At 37.1% G+C, this 22,471-nt stretch overlaps 6 protein-coding genes across 8 annotated transcripts; 2 read left to right on the plus strand and 4 right to left on the minus strand.

The window, feature by feature from the left end:
* Window positions 1-84: 84 nt before the first annotated feature.
* On the minus strand, window positions 85-3,238 carry LOC104761036 (O-fucosyltransferase 36). 2 transcript variants are annotated; one of them, XM_087497548.1, is made up of 4 exons: window positions 2,835-3,238; window positions 1,275-2,561; window positions 757-1,006; window positions 85-525 (listed from the first exon to the last, which is right to left on the minus strand). In XM_087497548.1, the coding sequence occupies exons 2-4, from the start codon at window positions 2,549-2,551 to the stop codon at window positions 349-351; spliced, it is 1,704 nt and encodes a 567-aa protein (XP_087353674.1). In that variant the 5' UTR covers window positions 2,552-2,561; window positions 2,835-3,238; the 3' UTR covers window positions 85-348. The 2 variants fall into 2 exon arrangements, with proteins under 2 accessions (XP_087353674.1, XP_087353675.1); XM_087497549.1 differs by having other exon boundaries at window positions 1,275-2,575; window positions 2,835-3,233.
* A 315-nt stretch (window positions 3,239-3,553) lies between these two features.
* LOC147922897 (uncharacterized) lies at window positions 3,554-5,491 on the plus strand. The gene is made up of 2 exons (XM_087497550.1): window positions 3,554-4,939; window positions 5,314-5,491. Exons 1-2 carry the CDS (start codon window positions 3,694-3,696, stop codon window positions 5,340-5,342), a joined length of 1,275 nt encoding a protein of 424 aa, XP_087353676.1. The 5' UTR covers window positions 3,554-3,693; the 3' UTR covers window positions 5,343-5,491.
* Window positions 5,492-10,119: 4,628 nt separating this feature from the next.
* LOC104761037 (putative ubiquitin-conjugating enzyme E2 33) lies at window positions 10,120-13,446 on the minus strand. Its single transcript, XM_010484057.3, has 10 exons — window positions 13,093-13,446; window positions 12,177-12,270; window positions 11,927-11,981; window positions 11,503-11,541; window positions 11,347-11,410; window positions 11,189-11,250; window positions 11,062-11,101; window positions 10,951-10,978; window positions 10,715-10,806; window positions 10,120-10,597 (listed from the first exon to the last, which is right to left on the minus strand). Exons 2-10 carry the CDS (start codon window positions 12,231-12,233, stop codon window positions 10,312-10,314), a joined length of 723 nt encoding a protein of 240 aa, XP_010482359.1. The 5' UTR covers window positions 12,234-12,270; window positions 13,093-13,446; the 3' UTR covers window positions 10,120-10,311.
* Window positions 13,447-14,876: 1,430 nt separating this feature from the next.
* LOC104761038 (membrin-12-like) lies at window positions 14,877-16,647 on the minus strand. 2 transcript variants are annotated; one of them, XM_087497417.1, is made up of 5 exons: window positions 16,317-16,561; window positions 15,706-15,987; window positions 15,402-15,618; window positions 15,348-15,366; window positions 15,110-15,232 (listed from the first exon to the last, which is right to left on the minus strand). In XM_087497417.1, the coding sequence occupies exons 2-5, from the start codon at window positions 15,930-15,932 to the stop codon at window positions 15,219-15,221; spliced, it is 477 nt and encodes a 158-aa protein (XP_087353543.1). In that variant the 5' UTR covers window positions 15,933-15,987; window positions 16,317-16,561; the 3' UTR covers window positions 15,110-15,218. The 2 variants fall into 2 exon arrangements, with proteins under 2 accessions (XP_087353542.1, XP_087353543.1); XM_087497416.1 differs by having other exon boundaries at window positions 14,877-15,232; window positions 15,348-15,618; window positions 16,317-16,647.
* A 1,139-nt stretch (window positions 16,648-17,786) lies between these two features.
* LOC109130556 (uncharacterized) lies at window positions 17,787-18,551 on the plus strand. Its single transcript, XM_019240238.2, has 2 exons — window positions 17,787-18,138; window positions 18,238-18,551. Exons 1-2 carry the CDS (start codon window positions 17,942-17,944, stop codon window positions 18,281-18,283), a joined length of 243 nt encoding a protein of 80 aa, XP_019095783.1. The 5' UTR covers window positions 17,787-17,941; the 3' UTR covers window positions 18,284-18,551.
* Window positions 18,552-20,545: 1,994 nt separating this feature from the next.
* Window positions 20,546-22,113, minus strand: LOC104761040 (F-box protein At5g50450). The gene is made up of 3 exons (XM_010484059.2): window positions 21,730-22,113; window positions 21,461-21,623; window positions 20,546-21,378 (listed from the first exon to the last, which is right to left on the minus strand). Exons 1-3 carry the CDS (start codon window positions 21,894-21,896, stop codon window positions 20,659-20,661), a joined length of 1,050 nt encoding a protein of 349 aa, XP_010482361.2. The 5' UTR covers window positions 21,897-22,113; the 3' UTR covers window positions 20,546-20,658.
* Window positions 22,114-22,471: the final 358 nt, after the last annotated feature.

A 22,471-nucleotide genomic window follows, 5' to 3' on the forward strand; every position in this document is an offset into this window, starting at 1 on the left:
ATGAAAAGTGTACTTTCTATATTAAAAGTGCAACGAATAAAGCAAGATTTATAATGAGTTTGTAGGATAACAAGTACACACCAATTTCTAAATAACAATGATAGAAGAAACAATCTCCAAGTACAGCAATCGACAATCTTTGGGGAACAAATCTACAGACTCTACTTTGTTGTCAGAAACTGAAGCTCTTGTAGTGATATTCACACTCTATGTCCATTAGCGTACATGAGTGTCACAAATAAATTGAATTGGAGAAGTATCCAAAAATGGATTTCTATAATTACACTATACACAATTCAACAACTATAAGAAGAGAACAACTCGATTTTGTATGAAAAATGTGCTTACTTATTCATCTTCTGCTATGAAGTTTGGCTCTTCCCCTCGGCAGAGGTACTCGTCGCACATAGAGGACGTTCCCCAATCTTTCCTTAGTCTTAAGATATCCTCTGTGAAAGTAGATCCAGAGGCTCCAATGAATACACTGGACATGGCGCATATCGTTTTATCAAGCATTGCATCCACCTGCACATTGCATGAAGATTATAATATATCAGGCCATGACACTAACAGTGATTCAAAATGCAATTAAAATTTATATTATGCTACAAGATTCATAAATCCACATTTCTGTTAACGAATAACCAAATGCAAACCGCACGGAGCCAAGAAAAAGCAAACAGGTTTTCACGAGATCTGTACTTTGGTTTCAATTATAAACAAAGTGATAAAAGGCTCAAGGAGTGAGATTCTTACCTGAGAATCATCCTCTATACCATGCCGATATAACAATGCATCCCATTTTTCAGCTGAATTACGCGGTGGACGTTTGACAAGAGGCACAATTTTTCCATCTACCACAACAAGTGACTGAAGCAGACTTGTTTCACTTTCTGCAGCATCTGTTGAAAGATAGATGACCGCGCCATTGGATCTTTCCACTATCCGAGAAATGCACTCTGCAGCTTGTGGAATCGGATAGAAACAACTTGGAGATTTTGCGTTACTGGCATGAAAAAAAAAATCCCCATCTTCAGAAAACTACAAGTCTAACCTGGTCCTTAGACTAGTAGTCTTTAGAATATTAATCTCAGTACAATATCATGTATCTTACCACTATAGTGCCTACACGATGTGAATGAATGTCATATACTAACGGGATAGACTAACAACCAAGAACAGAATGTTGCTTTGATAATCATATCCATCAAGTACGAGCTACACTATGAACTTCAGGGTAATGTACGTTAGAAAGCAAGATGAAATAAACCTACCAGAATTTGAGGAACCCATGTCTGCGGAAATGAAGCGCGATGAAATTCTTTCCCAAGAAGGTCTGGATGAATCTCTGTGCGGTCAACAAAATAAGCTTACTAGGTTCGATCAGTGTCTTGCACTTGTGGTTAATAGGTCCACCAGGCTGCATCACCCAATCTTGCTCCATATCAGCATAGAAGACATCCCCGATGGCGATCACATCATCATCAGACTTGAACTTTGTCTGTACATCTTGCACAGTTCTCTTGCTCGGCCTCTTTATATCTTCACTCCAAGGAGCCTCAAGCTTCCCATCAATGGAAATCCCCAAAACTTTCAGCTTCTTAATATGCTCCTCATCCACATAACAAAGCTGTGGTGATGAGAAGTAACATATGAACCTGTCAATGCGAAAATGATTCTTTTTCGCCTTTTCCTTAAACTGATCAAAAGAAACAACAACGTTTCTTCCCAAGCAAGTGTTAATCCGCTCTATATCTATCACTCTATCATACTGGTAATCAAACTTAGGACTTGGAATCACCAAAACTCGATCCAGCAATGCAGCGAAGAACATATGTTTCTCTAAGCAAATCAAATGGTTGCTCATTTGACCTGAGAGACATATAGCGAAAAGAAACTTGTCAGATCTCGGCTTCCACTCTACAGTTCTCCGATCTGACAAGTTCTGATCCACTTTTCTACATCTATCGTATAAGAAATTCACTGAATCAACTTCGCCGCCGCCGGAGTAATTTGAAGTCCTGTGTGGTGACAGAAGCACCTCTTGGATCTCTTTATTCAACGAAATCTGCTTCGAAACAGCAGATTTCACATCCTCAAACAACACAGACGATCCCAAACTAGAAGCATTCGTTGATTGATTAAGAGAAAGATTCACCAACGTACCATTCCAAAGAGAGAGAAGCTCGAGCTGTTGTTGCCGTAAAAGATACAGAGCACGGAGCTCAGACTCCTTGACACGATTCGCCAATGGATCCAGTTTAAAACTCGAGAGATTCGCCGAGAATAGTTCACGAGGATCAGTGAGTAAGAAGAGAAGACCGATTGATACAATTAGAGAGACGGCGACGATGACGTAGCGCTTGTTGAGCGAGATCTTCCAACGGTGTTGTTGAACTCGCTGCATAATGTCCTCGATCTGAAACGCCGAAGATCTCGGACTTGTTGTGGCGGTGGAGGAAATTGGATCTTCACGGTGACGGTTTCGAGTGTCGTTTTGAGGAATCAAATGCTGGTGGTCTTCTTCGTCGTCGGAAGATTTACGCTCCATCTGGCGAGACCTAATGATATGATTCTACTCAAATTTTTTAGAATCTGAAGCTCCGCATGAACAATTCGATGGAAGATTCAAAGAAAATTCTGGGAAATCTTAACAACATTGAAGAAGAAAGAAGAAGAAGAAGAAGTAGTGATGAAGTATGGAGATGGAGCGTGAAGACGAAGATTAATGATTGGGGAATTGGCAGAACTAACGCACAAAAAAACTATATTTCATTGAGTAACGATTCTAACCAAGAGAAGGTAATATTCTCTGTATTTTCTATATTATTTACCTTGTTACTTTTGTTGCATGATCAATAGTTGACTACTCTCTGTCTCTCTCTTACAAGTCAATGAAGGGGAGAGTTCTTTCTGGATTGAAGAAAGATTCGCCAGCGATTGACGGAGAGATCTAGTGTGGACTATGACTTGGTCGGAGGGAACGACGGCTAGACGGTTAGGAGAGATTGGGAATCAATTCGGCAAATAGGGATTTCGATTGGGTGCTCGACTATTACTCTCTTTTTTCTCTCTAATCACAGAAAGTAAAGTAAAAATTTTTTTTCGAGGTCATCTTCTCTGGCGAGAGAGAAAAAGCAATGGAGTCTCCGTTATCACAAACCGATGCGTCTGTTAACACTATAATCTTATAGTGTATATTTTATATATGGTTAGCATAGTGTTAGTATATTAAGTCTCCTTTAGCTTAATATACTTAATATATATACACTTGTAAGATTCTATTTACCGTTTAATGAGAAATTAGATTCTTCTTTCATCTCTCTCTCTAACTGTCAACATCGTATCAGAGCAAGAACGTTAGTGAGAAAATCTTCTTCCGCTTCGTTGAAATCGATTGATTCATCATCCGATCTTTCGATTTCTCTTTTGATTTCTCATTCGATCATCTCTTTCTCTTTGGGTATCACTTTTACTTTTTCTTTTTAGCTCAAATCCATCTCGATTTCACAGTTCTGTTTTGCGATGAGTGTGACGTTTGATCAGATTGCTTCACTCTTCGTTTTACATCTTTTGCTGGCGATCGCGGTGTTTGTTATCCTAGTTGTTGCTCTCGTAAGTGTTCTTGTTGTTGTTTTCTCTGTTTGAGCAATTGGCGTTTTTCGATTTGATCTTGGTATCGTAATCTTGGTTATGGCGAATTCAACATCTGATTCAGCTCAACCACCTGATCAATATAACAATCCTTACTTCCTCCATGGCACTGATCATGCTGGATTGGTTTTAGTCTCGGATAGATTGACTACAGGTGCAGAGTTCAATTCATGGCGAAGGTCCATGCGGATGGCTTTCAATGTCCGGAACAAATTGGGATTTATTGACGGTACGATCTCTAAACCATCATCAGATCACCGTGACTATGGTTCTTGGAGTCGTTGCAACGATATGGTTTCTACTTGGTTGATGAACTCTGTGTCTAAGAAAATAGGTCAGAGTCTTTTGTTTATTCCAACGGCTGAAGGGATTTGGAAGGATATGATATCGAGGTTTAAACAGGATGATGCTCCGAGAGTTTATGAGATAGAGCAGAAATTGAGCTCGCTTCATCAAGGAGCCATGGATGTAACTGCTTATTATACTGAGTTGGTAACTCTTTGGGAGGAGCTTAAGAACTATGTAGAGCTCCCTGTTTGCACTTGTGGCAAGTGTGAGTGTAGTGCTGCTGTGTTATGGGAAAAATTGCAACACAGGAGTCGTGTGACTAAATTTTTGATGGGATTAAATGATTCGTATGAAGCCACTCGTCGACACATATTGATGATCAAGCCCATGCCATCCATTGAGAATGCTTTCCACATGGTGACTGAAGATGAAAGGCAACGGAACATTGCTAAACCTACTCGGACTGATGGGGTTGTTTTTCAAACTTCTGGTCCTCCTGCTGCGATTATCACTGATGTTACTGCTTATGATGGACCAGCTGATCATGTTGCTTATGCTGTTCAGAATTCCTATCGTCCAAAGCAGTCTCGACCTCTCTGTACTCACTGTGGCATGTTGGGACATGTGGTTCAGAAATGTTTCAAACTCCATGGTTATCCACCTGGATATATTCCTGGTTTCAAGAGTTTTTCTTCTAGTTATCACGCTCAACGACCACAGTCACAGAGTCTTCCGTCTAAGAGTCAGCCTCAAGGTTCATCTCAGGCTCAATATCAACCGAGGACTCATGCTGTTGCCAATGTCACATCGACGGATCCTTCTGTTCCTCCACCTGCCTTGAACGCGATCAATCTGGATGTTAGTAAAATGAATGCGAACCAGATGCAAACTCTGATTCAGCAACTTTCTGCTCACATGACTTTTCCAGAAAATCAGGCTCCTACCAAGGTTTCTTCCATTTCTGAACATGGTGCTATGGCTGTTGAATCATCTGCGGGTAACATCCCTTTTCCTTCTTCTTCTCTTTGTTATGAACATGATCACCTTACTTTTCAACACCAATGCCTATCATCTCTTTCTTCCAGTCTTCCCCATGGTTCTTGGATTATAGACACTGGTGCTACAACGCATGTTTGTTCTGATCTTGCATTGTTCAATGAAACAATACCGGTATCTGGTGTGACAGTCTCTTTACCGGATGCAACTAGAGTTGATATTGCACACACTGGCACAATTCATCTCTCGCATTCTCTCATCTTGCGTGATGTTTTGCATGTTCCTTCTTTCAAATTTAACTTGATATCTGTTAGTAGTTTGTTAAAATCTAGCAATTGCTCTGCACATTTCTTCCCTAACTCATGTTTCATTCAGGAGTTTATTCAGGGCTTGATGATTGGTAGAGGCATCTTATTACATAATCTCTACATTCTTCAACTTGATTCCACTGCATCTCATGCTTCGTCCTCCATCTCATATCCTTCTACTTCGTCTCATTTCTTTGGATCCTTGGTGGTTGATGGTGATCTCTGGCATGCTCGCCTTGGACATCCATCTGCTGACAAGTTACAACATATTCCGGGTACTATCTCAAAGTCTACGAAGTCTTCATCTCCTTGTCATGTGTGTCATTTAGCTAAGCAAAAACGATTGTCCTATGTGTCTAATAGCAAGTTGTCAGTTTTACCATTCGGTTTACTTCATTTAGATGTTTGGGGTCCTTTCTCAACAGAATCGGTAGATGGATATAGATATTTTCTCAGTATAGTTGATGATTGTACTAGAGCTACTTGGTTGTATATGTTGAGAAATAAAAATGAGGCTTCTACACATTTTCAAGATTTTATACAATTGGTTCATACTCAATATAATTCAACGATCAAAGTCATACGCACTGACAATGCCCCCGAATTAGCATTTACAAACATTATTAAGAAGCATGGAATTTTGCATCAGTTTTCTTGTGCCTACACACCTCAACAGAACTCTATAGTTGAGAGAAAACATCAGCATCTCCTCAATGTAGCAAGAGCTTTACTTTTTCAGTCTAATGTCCCTCTTGCATATTGGAGTGATTGCGTTTTAACTGCTGTTTTTCTAATCAATCGAACACCATCTACTTTGCTCCATCATGCAACTCCTTATGAATTGCTTACTAAACGCAAACCAGATTATACTATTCTTAGATCTTTTGGTTGTCTGTGTTATGTTTCCACTTTGTTGAAAGATCGTCATAAATTCAGCCCTCGTGCTGATAGGTGTGTTTTCTTGGGTTATGCGTCTGGCTACAAAGGCTACAAAGTATTGCATTTAGATACAGCTACTATCTCCATATCTCGTAATGTCATCTTCCATGAAACAATTTTTCCATTTCATGATTCATCTGCATCTTTTCCTTCTGAGATTTTTAGTTCCAACATTTTACCAGTTTCGATTGATTTACCTGCTGATGTGATGCATTCATTATGGACTCCTCTTGCATCGACGTCTCATGCATCATCTGCTCATGTGCATACACCCTCTAGTACAATCACAGAGAGTGCTACAGCAGATACTGGTGTTGTTCCTCTAAACAATGCTCGACCACGACGCACATCTAAGGTACCAGGCTATTTGTCTGATTATCATTGTGCCATTTCTCAACTTACATCACCAATTCCTCTTCCCGAAACACATAAAACCCCATATCCACTTTCTTCAGTTCTTTCTTATGAATAGTTCAAATCTCCCTATCAGTCTATTGTCCTTTCTTTTTCTCTCGATACAGAGCCTACCTCTTTTCAACAAGCCATCAAATGTAAGAAATGGACGAAGGCTATGGATGTGGAGCTAGATAATATGGAGAATAGTGGGACGCTTGAGGTTGTTTCTCTACCTCCTGGTAAAAATGTCGTTGGTTGTAAATGGGTCTATACAATCAAGTACAATGCCGATGGAAGTGTTGAGTGGTATAAGGCTCGATTGGTAGCCAAGGGTTTTACACAACAGGAGGGAGTTGATTTCTTTGAAACTTTTTCACCAGTTGCTAAGATGGGTAGTGTGAAGTTTCTTCTTGGTTTGGCAGCAAAGCTAGGATGGAGTCTTTGCCAAATGGATGTCACAAGTGCCTTTTTGCACAGTGACCTGGATGAAGAGATATATATGAGCCTACCTCTTGGATATACTCCGGCTTCTGGTATCTTACCTCCAAACCCTGTTTGCCGTTTGAAGAAATCCATCTATGGCTTAAAACAAGCCTCTCGTCAATGGTACAAATGTTTCTCTTCTGTTCTCTTGAACAATGGATTCACCCAGGCACCTTCTGAGAATACTTTATTTATCAAGATGACTGATTCATCTTTTATAGCACTTTTAGTGTATGTTGATGATATCATGATTGCGAGTAATAGTGATGCAGAGGTTCTTTCAATCAAGACGATCCTTGCAAAGGCTTTCAAGATAAAGGATCTAGGACCGGCTCGGTTCTTCTTGGGGCTTGAAATAGCTCGTAATTCCTCTGGTATATCTGTTAGTCAACGCAAGTACTGCTTGAATCTCTTGAGTGACACAGGTTATTTAGGCTGCAAGCCTAAGAATGTTCCAATGGATCCTTCTAAAGCGTTATTCAAGGATACTGGTGTTCTTCTCTCTGCAGCTGAGGCCAGTTCTTATCGAGCTTTGATAGGACGCCTATTGTACCTAACTATCACCCGACCGGATATCACCTTTGCTGTCAACAAATTGAGCCAATATCTGTCTTGTCCCACTGATGCGCATCTCTACGCAGCTCAGCATGTTCTTAAATATCTCAAGAGGAATCCAGGACAAGGTTTATTTTACTCTGCTCAGGATGATCTCCGATTGACTGCTTTTTCTGATGCAGACTGGGGCACTTGTCTTGATAGTCGACGGTCAGTCACAGGGTTATGCACCTTCTTAGGTTCTTCTCTTATTACTTGGAGATCTAAAAAGCAGAAGATTGTCAGTAGCAGCAGTACTGAATCGGAATACAGGGCAATGGCTTTAGCTTCTGATGAGTTGGTCTGGTTAACACAACTATTGCAGGCATTCCGTATCCCACTTCATGGACCACCGAAGCTCTACTGTGATAATAAATCAGCCACTCACATTGCCAGCAACCCAGTCTTTCACGAGCGCATCAAGCATATGGAGATTGACTTGCATCGTACACGAGATCGGGTCCTCACAGGAACTCAGCAAGTCTACCACGTTTCCACGGGCAATCAACTTGCAGATATCCTTACCAAACCTCTACAAGCTGGCCCCTTTCACTCTCTTCTTGACAGGATGTCTGTTTCAAGTCTTTTCCTTCCATCCGAAGATTCCAGTTCAAAGACTTGAGGAGGGGATGTTAACACTATAATCTTATAGTGTATATTTTATATATGGTTAGCATAGTGTTAGTATATTAAGTCTCCTTTAGCTTAATATACTTAGTATATATACACTTGTAAGATTCTATTTGCCGTTTAATGAGAAATTAGATTCTTCTTTCATCTCTCTCTCTAACTGTCAACAGCGTCGAAAGAGAAATTTGTGGGTTCACCACGGCCATCAACAACGACGGCTGATTCAAATGCGATGAGAGGTTGTGGACTAGCTAATCTTACATGGGTTGGTGTTGTTAAAGTGGAGCTTCGTCATAAGCTTATGATGCCTGAGTATCTCCGTCTAGCTATGCATGACTGTATCAAACGGAAATATTCAACCAGATTTATGTGTTCACGCCCCAATTAATGGTTGTTTTCGTTAAACCCAAATTTGGTGGTCGTCATGGTCTTGTGTTTAAAGAGAGGCTTCAACTGTTGATGAGCGAAGAACAGGTTCTGCTCTCACTACTCTAGATCATGTGTTATTCTTGTATCAACTTATTAAAGTCTACCTTTTTAAGTGTCTGATTTATGTGTTCATGCTTAACTGATGTGTTAGATCTAGTGCTTTGTTTTGAATTTGGAAGGATGAGTTAAGTTCAAAGATTGAGTCTTTTTGGAAATTCTTGAGTGGATTGTTGTGGAAATGATTTGGAATTGTTGATATTGGAACTTCGTGATGATTCTTTTAATCTCAAACTAAAGAATGCAGAGCAAGGTTGAAGATTATGGTGAGTACACACAACAATATATTTTTAATCTCATAGTCTTTAGGTTTTTAGCAATTAGAAATGTTGACAAGGCCCTATTTCAAATAAGGTTGTATGATTTTCTAGTAATGAGATTGAGGTCCGTCGACGGTGCTTTCGATTGTGGCTCCTTCAAGCAAGCTGTCGATCCCACATTTGGTTCAACATTCTATTCCATTTTCTAAATTTACGGTTTAACATTCTATTCTATTTTCTGGTTTTGCAAACAATGATCTTATATCATGTTCTTTTGCAATGCTATTACCCGGTTCGGGTTCTGAAGGTAGTATTTTGTAGGGTTTAGTGAACCTTCTTTTTATGTGTTAAATTCAAAAATGTTCTAATATATGTGTAATTCTTTTCAAACTTCCGAATCCTGCCATTTACATCTATAAAATTATTAATGTTTGTATCTATATACAGAACTTTTAAATTTTAAAAACAAAAATGCAAATCTATTTTTATTCTTATGATCAGAGTAATGCAATTTCAGACTTAAATATGGGTTTTATACTATATCGCAAATATTTCTGTTCATATACACATAGTATCTTAATTACTAAAAAAATTACGCATACACACCTACAAAACTAGACCGACACGTCATATGTACCCATTGCCACCACAACAGCGCATGTATGCCATATGAGAGTAGTTTGGTAAATTCATAATGTCTTTTGGTTAGTTACTTAATTTTCCCAATTAACCTGTTATATTCTTAATTATTATTGTGATTTTGGCTAGCTACCTAATTCACCCTTAATGATTTCTTCTTCTGTAACTACCCGACTAGTGAGATGGTGACAGTGTGTTGGTTGAGGAGAATGATTCGGTACGGGTCATACCGGGTTTCAAAAATTAATTAAAATGGTCGGTTTAATATAGCCGGTTAGGTTTATCGACGTGTTTTGGCTACTAGAAAGTCTAGACCTAGACTTTAACTTTACTATTTTCAATTTGTACTCAGGTTCGCACAAAGGGGGAATTAATTTGTTCCTCTACAACTGTAATACGAAGCCATCATTTACTAATATGCCTCCTGCTGCTTTAGGGAGTAGTAATTCAAATTAAGCTAACTTTATATTTATACGTAATTTCAAAAGCCACACCAAACTCGATGTATCTGTTTACTTTTTAAGAGAGGGGAGATAACAAAAGACACTACTACTTAAGTACTGAGAGAGTGAGAGAGCATGATAAAACAGACTTTACCATATTGACTTGCAGTCATGGTTGCGTTGCATTGCATCTTATCACATTTGAAGCAGAGGCAAAGCCATTACAACCCCAACAATCGATACTAGCAACAATACTATCCAACCCGGTAGCGCTTCTTTCTTGTTCCTTCTCCTCTCTTTCAATCCCATTTCTTGAATGCCTTCCTTTTTAAGACCAACACTTTTATCTGATTCGACTTTCGGTTTTTCACTCTCAGGAGAATCCTCGGGAGTTTTCTGCTGAGTGGCTGCTTCCTCTTCAGCTACTTGTTGCTGGCTGTACTTCTCTACATACTCGGGGAATAGTTTCCGGAACGTTGCACTGCCACAACAGTTGAGAAAAAATGAATGACATGTAAAGCTTTACCGTTCTCTAGTCAATTTTTGAGATTATCCTAAACTCAAAACAGTTACAGTTTTTGGTGGGAGTGAAACTTACTTTTTACAATTAAAAGCAAGAGATGACTTTGCCAACTGTTGTTTATCGGCTACACTAGTGTTTACACTTCCTGTTGTAGGGCTGTTATCCATCTGTATGCAGAAAGATATTAAATGAACGGAGGGTGCATTATCACAGTAACAAAGGACATTGCTATGTCAAATCAATAAAGATCTAACGGTACAAACTAAGAGGTTATGCAAGAAGAAAAGTTCTAGACCTACAAATGAACTTACCATAAATGAGAGAAGTCCAGTAAGTATGCTGCATTCAGGAAATCGAATTAGTCAAATAAGGATTTATTCGAATAACTTGAAAACATTTAAAATATACATCAAATCTTATACCTTGACACTGACCACATTGGATTCCAGCTTTCTGGATGAACTGTGCATGCCAGGGTGAAGATAATTAGATAACAGACAAGTTCATTGAAATTAACTTACAAATAATGAAAAAGAAGACTGTGCTTACAGTCACTCATAGACAAGCAGATTTTCTTTTGTGTCACAAATCGACCATTTGGTGTTGTCATTCTGCAGCCACAGAACCTTGGTTTATTAGAAACTCGGAATAAAACATTGGAGGGTGACAATATTACGAAGGAATTTCTAAAGGAATAAAGAGCGCACGTGATTCCAGGTGGCTTGTAAGGATATTCTGGAGGGAACTTGATCTTCCCATAGTAAAATCCTCCTATCAAAGAGAATTCGAATATCAGAATCATATACTGTATTGGAATGTAAAAATACGCATTTAGCATGTATATTAACAATGAAGATTTGAACCTGCAAAAGGTGTTCCCTCACTGCCTTCCAGAACATAATCTGTAGGGTAAAACTCAATTAATATTAAAATTCCCTAAATGCTAAAAGAACAGCATGACCCTTCTCAGTTAGGCAATAAGAAAGAAAATTCTGGGGGGTTTTAATTAGGTTTTTATAACGAAATTAAGTCTTCTTCACCATTAAATATTACTACTTACCATGTAATATGATATCAATACTATCTCCGTCACCAACTCACCCATAGCAACGCCCTATTTCGTAATTTATTCTATATGCCCAACGGAAGAAACATATATACCCACTACCCAGCAAATATATTGACCTAATGCAAGGTAAGCATCCCTATTGCCAAACTGTAATAGAATAACTAAAAGCAAATATCACGAGAGAGGAAAAGAGACTTTGAAAGCTAGATATGACTTACGCCACTCAAGAATGTCATTTGGGGAAGGACGCGCAACAACATGCGAGACTGGTTCCTAGCAATCCAGAACATAACAAGTTAATATTACTCACAGCGTAACATACATAAGATAAAACATATCCTGAACAAAAAACCATGACGAATTGCACAAGCAAAGAAACCACATTTGATAACATTTATCTAAAATTGATGGACAGAGTGATAAGGTTCGACAGAAACACTAGAACAGAATAAGAAGAAGAAACAAAACCTTGCAAAGTGCTCTGTATTCCTTTTGAAGTCGCTTTATACAAGCTTTTTCTGCCATCTAAATGCTTGAGAGAGTTCCGATTTAAGTCTAGTTCCTGTCAATCAAAAAAATCGAATTGTAAACTGCAGAGAGACAATCCAACCTTTTAAGTATGAAAGGTACAACAGTAAGATAAAGTCCATATCAAGGAACACCATCCTGGCGTAAGTCATACATTTGGCAAAATGACATGAACAAGCAAAGACAAGAAAATATCACATGGGGGGAAATAAAACATAGAATCACAGACCAGAAAAATGTCTAACCTTTTTTTGTTTTTGTCTGAATTATACATGTCAACTTGTATATTCCAATCCAGGTGGCGTAATTACACGAAAATGGAATTCATACAAACTAAACAAGATTATCAAGAACTTGATCTTTAAGTCAAGTCCAAGCATTTAAGGTTGTCATACGAAATAACAATTCCAAAACTGTATAATCTTTACATGCCACTACCGTATAGTTTAGGCTAATACTACCATCTCAAGAACACATACAGAAAAAGCACAACTTGACCAATTGATTCCAAAAAAAACTAAAAAAAAGGAAAAGATCAAGTAAAACTTGAATCACAAGCATCTTTTCAACAAAAAAAATACTTGCATAAACCCAACAAATTGTGAAAAGAACACACAAATCACTCAAAACCGAAAAAAAACAAAACAAAAAATTGATCAACTTCCCAAAAAAAAAAATTCAAAGAATATTCCTAAAAGATCCCTAAGAAAAATAATAATACCGCAACTCCACCATATGATTCAGTTCCATCGAGTGAATAAAATTGAAGAACCATCAAATTCAAAGCGAAATTTAAGAAAAAAGAAAAAGCAAAAAAAAGGGAAAGAAAAAATCAAATTCATCTGCGTGCGCGTACCAATTCGAGGGAGTGGAGACGTGAAATTGTGTGTGTGATCAGAGGCTTGGCTTAGGATGAACAACAAGCGAAGTGATTCGTGACTAAGGAGGTATAATAACAGATCCAAGGATGAAAAATTCGGAATCGATGATGAATGATCAGCACCTGTAGGAGATTCTCTCTCTGTGGGGTTTCTCGTTGATAATAATCATTCGTTTATTTCTTTCTTTTTTTTCGACGCGGCACAGAGAGAGAGAGAGGAAATTAGCAAAGCAGGAGATTGGTTTTACTTTAACCGAAGCAACCCAAAAAAATATCCAATTGAGTCGGTTATTTCTTTAATTTAATTAAGGTTTGTTGGGGTTTTAGTACATTTATGAAACTTAATTATGAGTTTGATACACTTATTATTTAGGATTGAAAAAAGAGAGTAGTATGAGATAGAAATGAGTAGAAATAGAAGTGAGAGTGGAACATATGTCATTGACATCTCATTTTCTCCTTATTTTTTGATTTTTTAAATAATTGTTAATATAATTTTTTTTAGAAAACTTCTTAGATACAAAAAATTTTATATTTTTTTCTTTACAATTTGATATGAATTTTGTTTAATAATTTTTAAATATATTATATACATATTTTGTATCCGTACACATTTTTAAGTGTACAGATATCTGTACACATTATCAAGTGTAGAAATGTAATTTGTTTAATACTTAGAATTTCAGATATTTGTACTGCAATGGTTGGTAAAAATTATATATGTACACTTAATAATGTATACCGACATCTGTACACTTAATTATGTGTACATACATTTGTACACTTAATAAAGTGTATAGACATCTATACACTTAAAAATATGTACGAATACAAAATATGTATATAATATATTTAAAAATTATTAAACAAAATTCATATCAAATTGTAAAGAAAAAAATATATAATTTTTCTATCTAAGAAGTTTTCTAAAAGAAAATTATATTAAAAATTGTTTAAAAAATCAAGAAATAAGGAGAAAATGAGATGTACAATGGCATAAAGTGTAATTAAAAAAATTGTTGAATGACAAAAATGACTGAAAAAATAGACCAACAATGATCAATATAGATTTTTCTAATTATAAATAGTGAATATATCATCTTTCTAATTATGTTTAAAAAATGTATCGTTATACCAAATAACTCTTTAATTAATTATCCTGTCCCGGTTCGGTTTTTGCTCTTTCTTCGGTATTTTAACCATGAGTCAAAGTTATTGAGTTAAATATTGGATTTCAATTATAATATATTCGATTCCTAAAGAGAATGGCAAAATGCGGTGTCATTTTATATTCTGTTTTTTTTTTTAATACATTCTGAAATATGAAATATGAAATAGGCGGTGTCATGATCTCTCTCGCATTGCATACTTCTTTCTCCTTGGCTATGGCACTTTGGATTTTAGAAGCTTTGTGATTACAATTGAAGCCAAGAGAATGCAATCAAACCGGTGATAAAGTTGCTCCTGACCATGTGTTCGTTTTAACACCATGAATATTGTAAGTATGTATTCGTTTTAAATTCATGGTTTAGTTCTTCTTTTGCAATCCGACTTAGATCCTTCTATAGAGGCTGACTAAATAAAAAAAAACAAAAAAAAAAGGAACATGTTTATCCAATACAACAGTGTCCACACAATTCCAGTGCAATGATCAAGATCTGGCCCGGTTATTGAGAAACAGAACGCAATGAGAAATGACAAAACTTCCAAACATTTTTACTTATCTTTCTCGAACAAAAAAAAAAGAAACCATGGCCGACTTGCACAGGCAAAGAGCATATATATTCAACACAAAGGAAATCAAGAATACGTGTACTATACTGACAATTTCAAGCTTGATACCGTAAATGTGTTGTAAGATGCATAAACAAAAATAAAAAAAGGCAAATGATCCTAAGATCAAGTCACATAACTCTCTACATACTACAAATATTTGTATTCAGTTCTGTAAGGTTTAACGCGTCCATCTTATGAAGAAATACAATATAACAACAGTCGCGATCATACCGGCGTATTTAATCCAGGTGTCAACACGATTACGCCTCTCTATAAGCCTCAACACAGAGTTGGAGAGCCCTACGGTGTTCAGAACATCCAAAGCCTTACGGTGTGCCCTCTGACAATTAGAAGAAAAAAAACAATGTTAGAAAAAAATGTTTTCACATTGACTTGTGCCAATACAATGCAGAGTAGTATTAAGCTTGAGGAGGTTTAGAGTGAGTTAGTAGTACCTTCAAACGATCCCGTTGTTCAGCGTATTTGGAGAGGATAGCAACTCCACTTGAATACGACTCTTCGAGCATTCTCTTTGAATTCTTGACAGAGCTCATTGCTTGAGCTTCATCATCAAATATTTGCAAAATGTGAGCTCCTTCTCCGCTCCTTCTGCCTAACAAATCCGCTCTCTCTTTAGCTTCCAACATCTTCTTCTGATTCCTCCACATATATTTTTCCAGACTTTGGTTCAAATACTCAGCCTCTTCCCCTACTTGTTCACTCTTTCTGCATTAATAAACGCATAAGAATTAAGCCATTTTGGTTGATCTATAATAATGTGGGTGAACTTGGATTCAAGAATGGATTCCTCACCTTCTCCAAAGATCACGCTGGGATTTAACAGGGATTGAGCGCCAGAGACCGTTCATATTGGAGCAGAGAGATTGAACCTCAGTAATATCTCGTTTCACAGAGGAAGCCAGATCGGTCGGATCAGAGTCAAACCTTTCCAACCTATCGATACCGTCACGAGCCCTCAGTAGAATCCTTTTAGCACTACTATATACCTCAGACAACCCTCCCATTGTCCCAGACGCCATTATATCAGTAACCACCACAACAAAGAGACCAAAGAAACCACAGATCTTCTCCTTGCTGGAACATATACAAAAAAAAAAAAAAAACAAACAAATTAGGTGATGCAAAATTAAACCAACTTAGAATCAAAAGCACTTTTCAACAAGATTTGCCTAAACCCACTAGATTGTGCAAAAGGAAAAAAAAAACTTAAAACAATCCAATCAAAATTACAAACCCAGACAAATCAGTCGACATACGATCAAAACCCTAAAAATATTCCATAAGAAATGGTTCATCCACTCGAAAAATTCATTAAATTCAATCAACGAATGAAGAAGCTAACAAATTCAAGAGGATCTCAATGAGGTAAATCTAAGAAAAGGTAAAGAAACTCATCAGCGTACCAGTTCGATGGAGGCCAGAATTGCGATTACTTTTCGATTTAGCTGACGAAGTAAATCAAGGCAGAGCGATTCGTGACTATGTAAGCCCAGATCCAAGGAAAAAATTATGGAAATTGTTGGAATAGATCACAGCACCTGGAGAGATTTATCTCTGGTGGTTTCGACGCGCAGAACATAGAGACGACGAAACAGCAAGGGACCGGTTTACTTAAACCGAACCAAATTGGACGGGGGGCCTTTGGTCGGGTCTGTATAATTTATGTTGATGGTTAAGTTAATTATGAAGTTTGTTGGATTGGACCCTTTGGCCATCATGGTCAAAGATTTGCCTAGACAAACTGTCCATGTATAATAAAAATTTGTGATTTAAATTAATTTTAAGATAATATATGCGTTACTAGGTTATATAGATTTACTCTATTGAATAAATTAATTACTCCACCAAGATTTAGCTTCAATAAGATTTCTTTAACTGTGTCTATTTTTTGTTTATATCATAACGTTCTCTTAAAAGTGATATAAAAAAAGCCTTTATAGTTTTTACTTTATCAAAATCCAGTTGTAAAGAAAGATATGAATGCTAATGAAGAATTTCTGCAAGGAACAAATTCAATTTTTACCTTTTTTTTGTTTTTAACATCTAATTTTCATTGTAATTGTAATTTAAGCTTCATTTTTTTTGTAGAGGATTACCTTGAAATTTACCACAAAAATGTAGTTCTCCAAAGTTAAAGGTATTAAATCACAAAAGTGTTAAGAAAAAAATAATTGTAGTTAAATGATTACGTTTCGCAGTTTTGATTTTTAAAAGAAAGTTTCTTATTATATATAAATATATGACATTTTTTCTATAAATCATTGTATATGACATTGCCTTGAAACTTTGAATATGTAGACTGCATTTTTGATTGTTTTGAGGTTTTATTATTAATATTTTAAAAGATTATCATCTGACTAACTATGGTAAGAAAAATGGTATCACTATTTTATATCAATTTTCAGATTTAATAGCGATAATGCTTCAAACGTTATATTTTTAAAATGTTAGATCAAAAACTAGATTTTACATTTGATCAAACTCTTATATATAAATGATATTTTGTTTTGCAATTTTCCCATGCAAATTACTAAGTTCCAATATATATTTGACTGTCTTTTTTCTCTCTGCAAAGCTTTGGTAATAGAACCAAAAAAATGAAATAAAGTAATGTGGATACCGTAGCATTAGCATAGAGACAAAACACAGCTGTTCATGTTTTAACTGCAAACTTTTGCGATCTCATGAAGTTGGACTTACTAATATTGGTAAACACATACATTAACGTGTATACATGTGCTTGTGTGAAAGTGAGGACACTCAATATCAGTGAATGTTCCATAAATTAGTTGATTAAATTTAAAAAAAAAAATATCTCACCATCTGAAATAAATGATTCGGAAGAAAAACGAAAAAAAAACTAAGTTCACGTGATCAGATCTCAAAAAGTCATAGAACCAATACATATCATACGAAGCAAACAAGCTTTACAACTTGTCTTTCTCTCTATCTCCCTTTCTCTTTTAACTCATCAACACATCTCTCTACCCAAAAGTTTTTTCAAGAAACAAAGAATAATAATTCACAAATGAAGAGATTACATCCATCAAGATCGATCTCAGTAGCTCTGTTTCTGGTTTTATTAGCTTTCTTTAGCAGCAAGTTTCACACAGAGGGACTCCGAGATTTGAGAGATTTGCAGATAAGCAAGGAGATGAAGGAGAAGTCACTTGGAGGTAGCTTACGAAAAATCCCAAGGAGTCGATACAGCCCAATACAAAACAAGTAAGTGAAACACCCTACGCAATCAAAATATTTCAATCTCTACACCAAATTGTTTTTGAGGTAATTTTTTGACATCAAGATTGTGTATATTTGTACCAGGAGAGGTCCAAGTAGGAAACATCAGATCACATCAAGAGAACCATAGATTCTTCACTAATTGTTGTTTTTTTTTACTTAGATCTTTTGGTTTTTTCTTTTTTCTTTTTTTGGTTGTAGAAATAGTATTGCCTGCACTTGTTTGTGAATGCTTCAATGTAGAGTTTGATACTAATACTCTTCTAAAAATGTCCTACTTTGACACTGTTTTACTGAGTCCAGGCTCATTGTTTAGACCTCTAAGGAGTGTTTATTGGATTTTGTAGAATTGTAAAACATCTTCATGTTCATATAGAATTATTACTTGCTTTTAATTAGTTTTTTTGTCTGAGAAATCTTCAAGAACTTGTTGGGAAATTTTATAAGCCTACTTGTAAGAATAGATCTAGTCGGGGAAGGGCTTCAACTATATATGCAAGGTTTTTGTTCTTGCATTGTCTCATTTTCATTCGTTATGATAATTTCAGTTGACATAACTGCAACAAAGTAATGATATCCTAGGATTAATTCCAAATAAGTGAAGTTATAACAAAAGTATCTATCAAACAAATAGCTTTCGTGGAACAATAGAGTGGCCAATTACGGGTATCCTGCCTTCTCTTGTTCAAGAAGATACCAGCTTAATCAGTGCAAGAATTTAAGAAAACTTTGATGGACATTTTTTTTATACAAACTTTCAGAAAACTATAGATTACAACATGGAAACGAACATGTAGCTAGCTAAGTTTAGCCAGAAACGTTTTTGATAACAGGCTTCCTAGGCCCAAAGACTAATCTCTTGGGGGTGGGGGAAACCATGTTAAATTTCGACCCCGTGGCCAATGCTACTCTGAACCCAGGTGGCAGGACTTTTCTCCCTTTACCACTGGACCAAGGCGACTTGGTTTGATCGATCTCTCCCTTATACATTTAAGTATCTAAATTTGTTCGCGGGTTTGTTAACTGGTAATTTAATTTCTCACTTTTGTTTTTTTCCTTATGTTCCAAGAAGAATTTGTTTGCGGATACTTTGTGTTGCTTCTGAGGATATTATGAAATCTTTTATAGTTTCATTGCGTGGATACTCTGGACAAATTATAGCAATACTGGAAATGGAAGCAGAGTTTGGTAGTCATAGCAACCATGAGGTAACTTCTAAAACAAGTAATGTGTGTGTAAGATTAGTAGAAACTGAGTAATTATGTTGGAATGTATATAAATTTAGTAGAAATATCACATAATGACGCAAGAGAAGAGATATATAGGTAGGTTTCAACAGAAACAAAAACATGTCTAGGGAAGTTATGGTCAATAATTTTAGTCACAGCCAGAAAAAAAAAAAGCAGGAGCAGCAGCTTGAGGTGGCAAGGCTGTGTGCCGCTTGATGGAGCCACAAGACTACGAAACAGAACCACAACAAATTAATTATCAAAGCATTAACCATCGAGACCAGATTCAGAAACAAAGTAGTAGGGTTTAAAGAAATTTGTCCAGACTTACCACTTGCAGAGTAGGATTAGTTTAGTGATGGGCTTCACATGGCACACCCCAAACAACATCAAGGATTTGAGTAGTGATCCATGTGTCTCCTTCATATTCAGGAGCAGGCAATCCAAAATCAGGTTGTGAAAAAACAGTTTCATCATCCTCTTACTTAGTCTTGTAAAAGAAAAGGTCGTCCTATACAGCAACATACCATATGATCACTACGAATTTATGTAACCACATAATCAAACTCTTCAGTTTTGGAGATTGTGAGATATCCCCCTCATTGTGACATCCTCTGTGAGCAGGATGAATGGTTTACCGTCTCTGAAGGACCATGCAAACCTGAGGACAACTCTGTTCGTAAGGCCTAGTAGTTCATTGAACACTGATGTCTTGTGGTTGGTTCTTTTTTTTATTCCACCATATTATAGTAAGTTCGGTTTGGTGGTTCCGAACCGAACCGGTTACCAGATTTCTATGCTTCCTCATTCAGATTGGTTTTGTTAAGCTCAAAACCGAAACCAAATCGAATTGGCCAATCTTTGTTTAGGTTTACGATTCTGCCAATTTGGTTTGGTTCAATTGCCCGCACATGCTAAACTTTTGCTCTTCATTGCTTTCTCGTGCTATTCTTACAAAGCGTCCGTAGTTTAAAAGTCTTGGAGCCTCTTGTCTTATTGTTACTTTTTGGGTTAATGAAATTATCAAATTGCATTCTTTTGGAATTGTTTACGCCTATATGCTCATTATGCTCTCTTGTTTATATCGGAATATGCAAATTAAAATATACCATATTGTTAAAAGTAACATGTCATGTCAGTATTTAGGGAATTCAGAAACGCCATTAGTCCAAACTAATTTAATTAAGAAAAGAGAAAAAAATAAAAACAGAAAAAAAAGCTTAAAAGGATTCCAAAAAAAAAAAAAAAAAAAGACTCAACGGTCAAAGAGAGACTGTTACCGCTCCGCATGATTATCATCAGCACCATCATCAATGACCACCGCTTCACCGTCGCCACCAATCTCATCCATCGCCACAGCCGCCGCCGCCGCAACCCAAAGATCCAACGGCGTACATTCCGTCTTATGCTTTACTCTCCAATCCAACGCTTGACATCCACGCGAACAATAATTAACCTTCCCGCAAACCGAACACCTCCTAAACTCATGAGCACGAGTCTCGGGCCTCCCACAACCGTCATGCGAACACATCCTCAACCCTTCCGCTAAACCAACACGACCCGGACCAAACCAATCTTTCAAAAACCGGTTAACGGGATGAATCTCATGAACCGGAACAGCGCTCAGATCGGTCAACAACATCTCCTCCTCGTCTTCCTCGTCGGATTTGAGAGAGATGTAAGAGCGTAGAGAACACGCGAACTCACGCGCATTGGCTTGAATCAAAAACCTACGACCTTCAGAGACGTTACGAGGGACGCCGTAACCGTCTTGGAGACAGTGACCGAGCTCACGAAGCGCATCGACGTAGCCTACATAAGCGGAACGAGCGCAGAGAGCTACCCCGGCGCGTAGATTCTTGTCGGTTTTTGAACCGCCGCTTCCGTTGAACTGAATCACCGCTAACGCGTAAAGCGCCGGCGCGTGAGATTGAATCGCCGCTTTAGCCATAAACGACGCGCCGCTCCCATGGTTTTGAAGACAGTAAAATCGGATCTGTAAGAGATTAAAAAATTAGATTTCATAAAAAAAAAAAAGTCGAAGCGGAGATTTCGAAGGAGTGATCACGAGAACGAACCATTCCGAGAGCGTAGCAAGCGTCGGCGTTTCCGGCATTAGCGCAGAGTTTGAGGAAAGCGTGAGCAGAGTCGGACCATTTCTTCGCCGTGACGGCTAAGGTTTGAGTACCGGCTTTTGATAAAACCAGAGGATGTAACGCTAACTTATTCAATCTCTTGCATCTGTGTAACGACAAACAAAAAAAAAGAGACTGCGTCAAAAAAAAAAAAAAACGGAAGGAGGAGATGGAGATGGAGTGGTGGGTGGGAGAGAGAGAGAGAGACTAACGTGGGGAGAACGGTGAGGAAATCGGAAGGAGAAGAAGCGGAGGAAGAGAGTTTACGGAGGATAGAGATGATGAGATCGTCAGGTAAGTCGTCGAAATGGTTGACTAGTGTGTTGTTCTCTAACCTTGGTTTTTTGTTGAGATGCGTCGTCGTCGTCGTCATCGTCATGGAAGAAAGATTTTTGAGTTTTTGATTTGTTGGGTTGTGGTTAAAAAGATTTGAGAGGAGAGTGGAGGAGAGAAATAGAGGGCAGAGGAATCACAAAAGGGAAGTAGTGTACATTTATAGGAAGGCACACAGGTTTTTTTGGTTTACATGTATACAAGTCGTGACTCGTGATTAAGAAACTGATTTGGCTTTGGCTTTATAAAGAAAAGGCTCTCGTGGCTCTTTCTTTCTCCTTCCTTTTTTTTTATAATACAAATCAGTGAAAATTTATGGTCAATGGCCTCAAAAGGGTAACAAAGTAACTTTTGTTTTTTACCTTAAGACCAGTTACATTATAGATCTTGCGATATATTTTGTTGAATTCGCTTTTATTTGATTTGAATTTTTGAATATAAATATAGTTTAACGGCAGAATTCTATATATCAAAATAAAGTGGGAGATGTATTTTTTTTGCGTCAGTTACTTTAACCATCATAAGAATTTGATTAAACGTAAGTTTTGCTATTTTAACCGGTAACACGCGTACGAAGCTATCATATATATTTTATTATATAAATTCGAAAACTGACACATA

This window comes from Camelina sativa, chromosome 18, assembly GCF_030686135.1.
Source record: "Camelina sativa cultivar CO46 ecotype springtype chromosome 18, ASM3068613v1".
Classification (NCBI taxonomy): domain Eukaryota; kingdom Viridiplantae; phylum Streptophyta; class Magnoliopsida; order Brassicales; family Brassicaceae; genus Camelina; species Camelina sativa.